The sequence below is a fragment of the Vespa velutina genome, chromosome 14 (genome assembly GCF_912470025.1).
Source record: "Vespa velutina chromosome 14, iVesVel2.1, whole genome shotgun sequence".
NCBI classification, from domain to species: Eukaryota; Metazoa; Arthropoda; class Insecta; order Hymenoptera; family Vespidae; genus Vespa; species Vespa velutina.
The window spans coordinates 1,606,348-1,618,451 of NC_062201.1; the positions used below are offsets into that span (position 1 = coordinate 1,606,348).

The 12,104-nt window shown below is 27.7% G+C and overlaps 1 protein-coding gene across 2 annotated transcripts in view; it reads right to left on the bottom strand.

The window, feature by feature from the left end:
• The window catches only part of LOC124954185 (hemicentin-1-like), a 125,038-nt gene that overhangs the window by 30,087 nt on the left and 82,847 nt on the right, over positions 1-12,104 (bottom strand). For both annotated transcript variants that reach the window (XM_047506699.1, XM_047506698.1), the window contains 4 exons: positions 6,557-6,726; positions 2,710-2,920; positions 2,060-2,171; positions 238-416 (listed from right to left, as the gene is read on the bottom strand). In XM_047506699.1, coding sequence (XP_047362655.1) covers positions 238-416; positions 2,060-2,171; positions 2,710-2,920; positions 6,557-6,726 — 672 coding nt within the window. The remainder of the gene's footprint in view (positions 1-237; positions 417-2,059; positions 2,172-2,709; positions 2,921-6,556; positions 6,727-12,104) is intronic.

The window sequence follows — 12,104 nt, forward strand, 5'->3', positions numbered from 1 at the left end:
TTAACGAGAGACACGAAATAAATGAATAGGATGGAAGTATTAGAACAATTCGATCGAGAGATTGGTGGGAGGGTTTGGTGGGTGGGAGGAAAAGAAGAGAGAGAGAGAAAATGTATGTCAATATCGAATTGTTTTCCATTTTAAAATGTCTCTTTCAATGGGATAACAATTGGAATAAATGCATTTTGTAATTTAAGGACTCTATCCAAATTGAGATAGAATCTCAGACTCACCCACCGTTCAAAACGTGGACCAGAACGCTCGCTGATTCAGCTGTTGACGGGGCACACGTGTAATTTCCAGAATCAGCTGGCAACGCCTTCGATATTAGAAGACGCGAGGTTCGAGTTTGTTTCTCCGTCACAACGTTGATACCACCCCTTTGACTATAATTGATTACATGATCGCCCTTGTACCTGCGAACAGAAATTTCATTCTTTCTTTAAAGAAAGAAGAAGAAACAAAAAAAAAAAAAAAAAAAGAAAAAAATGAAAATAAAATAAAAAAGAAAAAAAAAAATAGACGAGAAATAAACGATATATATGTATGTTATACGAGTGAATTGTAAATACTTCTTCTTTCTTTTTTAACAAATCCTCAAAAAAAAAAAGTTTATATTCTTTTTAACCGATAAGTATATATATATATATATATATATACATATAAATGAAAACGCTTTATTAACTTTGTGCATATATTTTAAATATTAAAGATATTTAATCGAGTAATAATATCTTTGTGAAATCGTTTTTCCTTTATTTCTTTTTCTTTTCCTTCTCTTTATTTAATTTCACCATATCATTCAAGACGAAAGACATTTAAATACATTAAAATATATTTTCGATATTTGATATTTTTTTTCTTTCTTTCTCTTTCTTCTTTTTTCTCTCTCTCTTTTTTTTTTTTTTTTTTTTTTTTTTTTTTCTCTTTTTCTCAACGGAGATCAAATCAAAGCGAAACACATACGTTAATAAAGATATCTTTCTACGTATTTTTACGTAGACGATCCATTAATCGAAAGTAATTTTTATAAAGTGATTAAGTAAAGTTCAAAGCTAGGGATTTTGGTCTTCGATAATCGGAAACCCTTGGGAAAACTTTCCAACATTGACGGTGATTTGGTAATCGAAATACCGATCGATAATGACCAACACTATAAACTTTGCGAAATATCAGTTATATTAAATTTGTCGTAAACTGTTGGACGCGCACGGTTCCACGAACATTTAGTAAAGCTTAGTTACTATTCGTCACGAACTTTCCAGACGACCCAATATTTGCCACAGTAGTTGCATTGTCAGGAAATATTCCTTTGAAGTGACATCTCCGTATTATTATATGCATAAGTATGAAAGGTGTGCCGGGATATATTTGGAGTCCGCGGAATTGCGACGAATTGGTATCTTCTATGTTGTCAAAGATATAAAAGAAAGAAAAAAAAAGAAAAAAAAAATACAGAAGAAAAAATTCAATGGTTAAAAAATAACCAACTAAATTTAATTTTCAACGAAATTTTTCTTTTCAACGGAAACGAGAAACGAAACAATTAAATATCCGCATTGATAAAATAAAAAATGTCACGTATTGATAATGTAAAAATAATATTAATTTCACGAAGATTTTAATCTAACATTCGTATGTGCCGTATTTTAAATGATATCAATTCCTTCGACGTAAGAGAGAAAGAAAAAGGAAGAAAGAAAAAAAAAAGAAAAGAAAAAAATTTTTCACCGCACAACATTTGCGATCAGCCGTCGTTGTATGTTAAAAAAAAGGAAAAAAAAAAGAAAAAAGAAAAACAGGCGCAAAGAAAAAAAGAAGAAAAAAAAAGGAAAAAAAAAAAAACAAATTAACGTCATAGAAAATACTGGATTTTGTTAAATAGTTCAACTTCTTTTTTTCCCTTTTATTTTTTTCTTTTTAACGACATGAGACATACAAACCCAAAATACAATTCCGCGACATATCTATATAATTTATACCTTCTATATAATTTATTTTCGAAAATTTATAGTTCGATAAAATTGTTTCGAAATAGAAATTATTAATATAGACTCACCAATAAATAAAGGACGGCGGCTCTGGTGTTTGGAGAACGATGCAAGTCAGGTTTATGTCGCTTCCACTTTTGATGTACAATTCCGAATTTCCATTGATTTTCGCTTTCGACACTGCCGAAATAATGTATACAAGTACATATATATACATATACATACATATATATATATATATATTACATATATATATATATATGTGTGTATATATGTATATATATATTTATATAGATAGTGAATTTAACTCTACTGCGTACTAAAATCACTATGCATGCGGTTTATATCGTGAGAGGTAGGACCGAGCGATAATTGATTTAGAGCTAGAGGTAAGCTATACGAAGTGCGGTATTGTAACTTGCCATCACTAGTACATATATATCTAGTACATATGTATATTATATATATATATTTATGTATATATATATATATATATATATATATATATATATGTGTGTATGTGTGCATATAGAGATATCCTTTTCGTGTTTTAATTTAATAAACATCGTTGTTGACTATCGTATAACATACAGAAAAAATATAAAAATTTATAGGGAACAAAGGTCGAATTTTTTTTTTCTGTCGAATCTCATATTATTGATTTTATCGATCTCTCGGAATATATTTGTAGGATAAAATTTTGAAGAAATATACTTGCCCACTACGCTCAAGTTAAATGCTTGACTGATTTTCGGTTCCGTCGAAACTTGACATTCGTAGGTCCCGCTGTCTCTGACTTGCGGTGAACTAATTTTCAGGGTCCATTCGTCGCTTCCATCGCCGTGCAACGATTGAAAGCGTTGATCGTTCGTGTAAGTTAAAATACCTACGGTGAGTATGTGAAGATCTCGCTTTCTTATCCATGAAACCTGTCGGAAAAGAAAAAAAAAAAGAAGAGAAAAAAAATATTATGAGAACAAGTGGCATAAAATAATTCTTATGCGTAATAAATTGTTTCTAATACCGTATATAATTTATATTATAATTTTTAACATATATATATATATATAATTTTGTTTTTTAATAAGTAACGATACAAGAACAATAATAATTATCATAGTAATTTTGTTCAAACTTCTAATGTTTAACTATTTTTTCATTTTCTCTTCTTCGAACGAAAAATTAAAAATAATTATAATAATAATTTTGTCAAAAGAAATAAACGAAAAATATTTCATAATAATTGATAAATTCATATTAATTTTAATTATTTAATATTTATCAATAATACAAAATCAAAATATAAATTTTATTAATTATATACATATATCTATCTATTTATCTATCTATCTATATATATATATATATATATATATATATATATATATATATATTTTCATAAGCGATATATAAAATAAAAATGTATTAATTAACATTTATTATTTGCTTGCATAAATATAAATATTTCATATATCAAGATAAATATTTTATATTATATTTACGTCCGTGTTAAGTATAAGTAAAAAAAAAAAAAAAAAAAAAAAAAAAAAAAAAAAAAGAAAATAAAGTAATAACTTTTTATAATAATTTCATTAAAACTTCGAACGTATTTCCATTTACAAAGCATGATCAATTCGTACGGGCTTATTCGAGTGTTTTCCCTTTTTCGTTTTCTATTTTTTTTCTTTTCCCTCCGAACCAAAAACTACAAATTCTCAAATACAAACGAAAAAGTTCTTTTTTGCTCGCACCCTGAGCTACCGTTCGGGCGATGAAAATTCAGCACAGGAGACGAACGACGACGATGCGCAATAAAACGACCGCAACGAGAGAACGACGGCCATTCTACGTCGAGTTGGAAACGAGTGCGAGAGCGAAATTGCAGAAAAGTGAAAGAAAAAGGGAATGAAAAAAAAAAGGGAAGAAAAAAAAAAGAAGAAAAAAAGAAAAGAGAAACCACCGAAAAAAAAAAAGGAAAACAGTCAACAGAGAACGTTTATCGGACGATACACGGCGATTGCGAGCGCGATTTCCTATCCGTTTCTCGACGTAGTTCACGCGAGCACTGATGTTTTTCTCTGACGAGAATTGGAAAGTGTTACCACCCTTGCACCCTTTGCTCCCGTCAAAAGGATTTTCGTTGGTTTTTGCAAGGATTAACCATCTATAGCGTCCCATGTGACACTTTGAAGTCACGTTCTGTTTTTCTTTTTTCTCTCTTTTTTTCATTTCTTCTTTTTCTTTTTTTTTTTTTTTTTTTTTTTCTTTTTAACTTTCGTTTATTTTTCTGTTCTTTTATTTTTTCTTCTACAATTAATCCCCCTTTTCGTCGTGAGGAAAAATCAAATGTTTCCTCAATATTTGATAGTCAACGAAATTGTTTTCAAGTAGATATAATCTGATAATTGTTAATAGTGTATAATTAAACTATGGTATAATATAATATAGTGATAGATGTACTATACTATTTTAATGTATTATTTAATAGACTTAATGTATTATTATATAGACTTTATTAAAGTTATACTATACAGTATAGTATAGATTATATTATATCCTTTAATAATTAATTTCTTTTCTTCCTTCCCTCTCTCTCTCTCTCTCTCTCTCTCTCTCTCTCTCTCTCTCTCTCTCTCTCTCTCTTTCCCTCGTTTTCTATATTTGTAGTATATTCATTTTACAATATTGATACAATATATTACTTTAGTATAATATTAGTATAAAATGTACTGTTATAAGCGATAATGAATGAAATTAATAATTGACAATATTTAATCTTTGAATCTATAAATTAATATAATTAAAAATAATCAATCGAAGAGAAATATAAAAAAAATGTTTAATCTTTTAAAAATGTTTTATCCAATAATTCAATCGATTACAAAGTAAACATTTATATTATCTCGGAAGAAATCTCTTTCCTCCTTAAATATGACATATTTATTCGTGTTATTAGATACGAAAAAAAAAAAAAAAGAAAAAGAAAAAGAAAAAGAAAAAAGAAAGAAAAGACAAAAATAATTGAATTACAGAAAAATTCCAAATATCTTAAGAAAATATTTAACCGTATCTCGGGATAAAAGATTTTATAACGATTTTAATTAATCATTTTAATCTAATCATTTTTCTAAATTCATAAAATAAATTCATTTTTAAATAGATTCACGATTTCGAATTTATTTCGATTATAATAAACGTATTTTCTTAACTGCTCAGATAGTTTCTATATCTGTTTCTATTGTGTTTGTGTGTTTCTACGTGTGTCCACGTATCGAGTGGACGTTAGCGAAATTTGATTTATCGCCGATTACGATCGGTGATTGGAGCACGACAGCTTCCTGGCGCGTCACCGAGCTTGATGCATGAGTTCAAGCGATAACGCGTGATGTCGAGCTGTTCTTCTCTCTCACTCACTCACTCTCTCTCTCTCTCTCTCTCTCTCTCTCTCTGTCTATCTCTGTCTTTGTCTTTCTCTCTGTGTGCGTATTTAGCTCTTTGTCGAAGCTCTGTCACACCTACGATTCACCTATCCGCGAAATTATGTCAGAAGTGAACGCGATCTCCCGATCTCGAGTAAACGTACAAGATTATCGTCGTTAGAACTTAACGATTATCTTATCTTAAACAAGATCCTATAAATAATTAATCAGACAGATGGATTATCGTGACGGTTAATTTTCTGACAGGAGCAAGCGAGAGAGAGAGAGAGAGAGAGAGAGAGAGAGACAGGAAGAGAGAGAAAGAAAAAGAGGATCTTTTATATTAAAACGAAATACGAATTATGAATTCATAGAGAGAGAGAGAGAGAGAGAGAGAGAGAGAGAAAGGATTATTGTGAAATCATACAAGCATTTACTTTAGAACAGTACATAAATTTTTAAAAGATAAAAGAATAGAAAATATTTCTATCTAATCAAACAAATTCATATATATATATATATATATATATATATATATATATATTCGTATATATTTATGGATATATAGATATACGTTCGAATAGAAATTTTCATTGGGAAAATATCGAATTTTTTCTATGTCTATTCTATCTTATATATAGCAATTTTCAATGATTCTATTCGAGAAAATAATCTTTTCAAATAGTTTCACTTTAATAATATATATATGAGCCGTTTATTTTGAAAATGACCTAAGTCCATTTATCTTCATATCGAGATATTTAAGGGTTTGCGTTTCAATGAATTTAAAAATATACGTATAGGATATTAATGAGTCATACTATTTAAGTGTATCTAAGGGTATTAAATTTATAGTTCCTATTAAAATAGTGACAACTATTAAGTGAATAATATGCGTATATATATATATATATATTTATTTATATATAGTCATTATATATATAGATTATATATAGATTATATATATACATATATATATATATATATATATATATATATATATATATATATATATATATATAGTCAATTTCTTTGATAAAATTGAATTGTTCCTTTTTTCTTTTTTTCCTTCTTTCTTTTTTTGTTTTTCTTTTGCCAAGAGATAAATAAAAATATAAAAAGATTGTGATGGGATTGAAAACTTACAGCACGATCGCCGAGATTGCGTACTCTGCAATATAAGTAAGCGGTTTGGCCGACCGTCGTTGTTGTTTCTCTCTTGGTCGTGTTATCAAAATATGGTTGACTAAATGGTTGCTCCCAGTAAGAGGAAGGATGATGTTCGACCACCGAACCACCGCTTTTCGATGCACATTCTGAAAAGAAATGAATAATAATTCGTTAATAATGAATATTAATGATACGGTTAAATAAAAATTTGATTTTATTTATGGTAACACTTTTATATTCGTCGATCGTTTTACAGTAATTTTTCTTCGTGTAATTTATTTCCTTTTTTTTCTTTTTCTTCTTTTTTTTTTTTTTTTTGTTATTTAACGTCATTCGTCATCGTTCGACCAATAAATTACAATTTTATTATATATTTAAGATATTATATATCTTTATTATAAGATCAAAAAATATTATTATATGACATTATATTATATCATCATATATATATATAATCTTTAGACATTGTATGTATATAACTGTGTATAAAAATTCACGTAAGATGAAGAAATTATTGTTCAATCTATAAACAATTAAATATTAATCATAAATAATATTTATATATCATTATACGTAAACGTACATATTATTAAATCGTACAAATAATCCTAAATAATTTTAATAGAAATGAAATGAAATTGATCAATGTATTAAATTGTTATTAATTTAATCGTACAATTCGTTATAATTGATCGTATCGAAACGTATAAAATTGCTTCAAGTAAGGAATGTAACTACTTTTTTTTGTTTCCTTTTTTACGTCCGACAAAAAATTGCAAAAATTTGTTTCACCCAAGTGATAAAAAAGTTGCAAATAATGGTTTAGAGGGTTAAATTTTTTTGAATGTTCTAATTTTTACGTAGAACATTAATTTATTACTAAAGTCAAAGTAAAACCGGAGGTAGGATAAGCCGGAACTTTCGAGCACAATCGTTTCGCTGATTTGCCGGTTCGCTTACATCGTTCTCTGCTTCGATTCGATTTTCTAGTACGATATTGGAAGGATACCGCGTCCTCTCTACGACGTTCCTACGAAATGAACTCGGTAAAACGTCTTCTAAGAAGAGAACTCTCATAGAGACCGAAAATTTTGTCGGGCTTTGAACGTTACGCGAGAAGGACCCCTGTCGACCTTTTCATTCTATTCAGAATTCTTTTCTATTTTTTGTTAAGACCTTCGTCGATGCCTGCGAATTGCCCGATTTCGAAAGAGATTTTCGTCCGTTTCTTTCGAAAAAAGAAAAAAAAAGAAGAAAATAAAAAACACTACTAGTTTTCTCTCTCTCTCTCTCTCTCTCTCTCTCTCTCTCTCTCTCTCTCTCTTTATCTATCTATTTATCCATCGTGATTTCTTTTTGTCAAGATATACGCCATTATATATATATATATATATATATATATATATACATGACTGTGTGTGTATGTATTTTATTTACCGAAGAAATTGCTACTTTCTAAAAATCTTTTATAGAAATACTATTTCCTCAGAAATTTCTCATTTTTCGTTTATGTAACCATATATATTATATATTGTTGTGTATATACACAACAATATATATATATATATATATTATATATTATTTATTTTTTTGACAAATGAAATAAATGTACGTAGATTATTTAATTATTTACTTAGAAATAATTAAATGTCACGATTTCTATTACCGTTTAATGAAGTTATAATTTTGTGATAGATATGTATAAAAAAAAAAATATATATATATATATATATATAAATCACTTTTTCTTAAAGACACAACTACATATATGTTTATTGATAAATAATACATATACTTTTGTTCAATGATTGTACTTCTGTATAATTAAATTTCCTATCGTATTGATTCATTAAAATTAATTATAAATATCAAAGAATATTTTTTTCCTTTCTGTTTTTCCTTAAGAATGAAATTTAGAAACTGTAATCTTAAAAGAATAAAAAAATATCTTATATAAAATACCATTTTATATTCTACATAATATCCCATTTGATTACTCATATAATCGAAGAACTATTATTATCGAGTTTAAACGATTTTATGATTCTTATGAAATTTAGTAATAAAAAGATCGGATTTCCTTCTTCTGTTTTTCTCGATAACAAAATCTCGATATAAGATGATAATATGATAAATTTGGAAAAAAGATAAAAAGTCAATAATCTTAAAGAATAAAATAGTTTTTACGGTTTTAATTTTTCTTCGAAATCCCATTTAATATCTTACAAAATCCCCATTTAATTTCTCATATAAATGTGGTTTATTATTACGATTATTATTACGAGCTTTAAAGGATTTTACGCTTCTTTTATCGAATTTATTAACAAAAATATTGGATTTCTACTTATCTGTTTTTCTTTAAAAACGATATTTAGATACTGTAATCTTAAAGAACAAAAAAGTATCTTTCAAGAAATCCAATTTAATTCCTTCTATAATTCCCATTCGATTCACCATATAATTGAAGAATTTATATTATCGAGTTTAAAGGATTTTACGGTTTAATCGTCGAATTTATTAATAAGAACATTGGATTTCTTCTGTTATTTTTTTTTTTTTTTTTTTTTTTTTTTTTTTTTTTTCTTTTTTATTTGTTCAGGAACGAAATCTCATAAAAGTTATTATGATCAGAAAAAAAGTATTCTCTTCTTCGTTGAAATCCCGTTTAATTTCTCGTATAATCCATGTTTGATTAACGATACTATCGAATGACAATTATCGAGATTAAAGAAGATATTTCTTATCTCCCTTCTTTTTGTTCCTTTTTGTTCCTTTTTTCTTTATAAAATAGAGTTCTTATATCGCTTTTTACCTTACGCTCGTCAAGAGCCTTAGCAATCTCGATGTTCGATCTCTACCTTTCTCTCTTTCTCTCTCTCTCTCTCTCTCTTTCAGCTTGACTATGAAACGATCTTCTCCACTCGCTTTGCTCATTCGCCTTCACACGCTTCCGTCTTGAATCCTTTCTCTCTTTCTCTTTCTCGTTCAGTCAGTTACCTTCTTCCCTTCTTAGTCGAAAATTTCCATTTCAGAGAAGATCGATAGCGATAAAGTTCACGGCGCGGCGTAAGGCACGGCTTTTGAATTCTCTTCCTCTAAGATCGAAAAGATATGGCGATATGGTAAAGAATGAGATAGAAGACGTAGAATAGAGATGACGCGTGCGCGTGACGGTAAAATATACGAGAGAAAGAGAAAGAGAAAGAGAGAGAGAGAGAGAGAGAGAGGACAGACGAAGATAGATAGATATATCTACGTTTTATAGATATTCTACGTTTAATAGATCCATTGAAAAATTCTTATTCTTTTATGGAAATAGAAATTTATTTGCATTCGAATTGCAAGTTAATATAGTATAATGAAATATTGAAAGGATGAGAAAGAATACGACAGTATCATCTTGGACAACATCTCTCTCTCTCTCTCTCTCTCTCTCTCTCTCTCTCTCTCTTTCTATTTTTATTTCCATCTCTATCTCTATCTCTATCTCTATCTTCTTCTTTATTTATTTCTTTCTCTTTGAGGATTAAACAGGAACAATGCTTTTCATAAAATTTCGTCAAAGTAAGAAGAAGATTACATTTTCAAGGACACTGATATTATTTTGAATAATTGTTGCTAGTAATGTATCTAGAGGAAACGTCAACGACAACGACAATGACGACGACGACGACGACGAAACAAGTTAATTTAATTAATATTGACATTGGGAAGTAATTAAATACGATAATCTTAATGGTTTGTAGATGTACGATAATGCTCGTTTAAATCGTATATCGATCGTTCGTTACATCTATCTATGCGTTTAGTATTTGTTTTGTTTATTTTTGTTTTTATTTTTTTTTCATTTTTTCATTTTTTTTTTTTTTTTTTATAGAAATATACAATCATGCATATCTGTTAAATTACTATCGAAAAATATTACTATAAATGATATATAAGTACTGTATTTATTTTAAAAAGGTATAAATATTTAATCGTAGTTGAAATTAAAAATTTTTTAAGATTTCTCTTAACTGATTACTTTTTTTTTTTTTTTTTTAATCTCACAAAGTTCATTTCGAAACTAAAGATAAATAATGTCATCCTTTCGATTGACAAGCTTTTAAATTCGAAACTTGATTACTATTTTGTGAGCCAGTTTTCGTAACGAATGGTATTTGCAATACGTTCTAAATCCTTTTGATTGACGAGTAGTTATATCAGTTTTAGTTCAATCGATTCGTCTTTTTTACAAAGTTGATTGTTTTATAAAATCAAAAGGAAAAACAAAAAAGAAAGGAACAGCAGTGATCCTTGTTTGTGATCATCGCATAGTGTCACGAGTACGGATCAATTACGATCGAGACAGCTGATCATTTGAAATACAACATTATTCTAAAAAAAAAAAAATAAAAGAAAATATTTATTTATTTTTAAAATCGATAATATTTTCTTTCAAATATCGTATCCTGTTTAAATAATATTTTAACCAAATAAATCAATTAAATGTTTTTTTGGTTATAATTATATAGAACATTATAAAATATAATTTTGTTACGAAAAAAAAAAAATGGATTTTTCGCGATACATATAAAAACAAATTAACAAATAACGAGCGAAAAAGTAATTCATTGTTGGTGAAAATACGAATTACAAAATAGATATTTGTGAAAGAAGAAAAAAAAGTTATGCTGAGTTAATTGAAATGATTGAATCTTAGAGAGGAAAAATTTATCAATGATTTTTTATTAAAATAATATTCTTTTAAATTCACAATTTTTAAATTTTCTATTGAAATCATGGAATAGACATATTATATATTTGGAAAATTGATCGTGAAATTTAAAAATAAACTATTAATTATTAAAATAATATGAAACAATATAGAATTTAATACATGCACATGTATATGCATACATATACATACATATAAACATATATAAATGTATACGTACAAATGTATATATATATATAATTATATTAATTATATTAATTTACATTAATTATTAAAAACTTAGTTATTATTAATAATTCATAAAAAAAAGATATATATATATTTTTTTTTAATATAATATAATATAGTATTTGAGAAGAAACTACATTAAAGTTTCATGTAAGTTTTCATTGGAATTATGAAAACATGACCGTCGTGTTTTACTTTTCTATAGTTAAGATCCCAGAAGGTTGTTCGAGGAGGCGCCAAGACTATGTCTAATTACTTGAGATTGATTGGAAAATTAATAGATCTCCGGTTTCCCTCCTTTGCACGAATTTCAACGGCAATCAAAGTGGATAATTTCCAACAGCTGCAAGTTCTCTCGTCGGCAAGTTCTAGAGAAAGGAAGGAGCAAGAGAAGAGACGAAAGAGGAGAACAGAAGAGAAGGAGAAGGAGAAGGAGAATGATGAAAACGATAGATAGAGAGAGAGAGGGAGAGAGAGAGAGGGAGAGAGAGAGAAACGATAGAGCAACAAAGATAGATAGAGAAACAGAGAGAGAGAGAGAGAAATGGTAGAGCGATAGAGACAGATAGAGAGATAGAG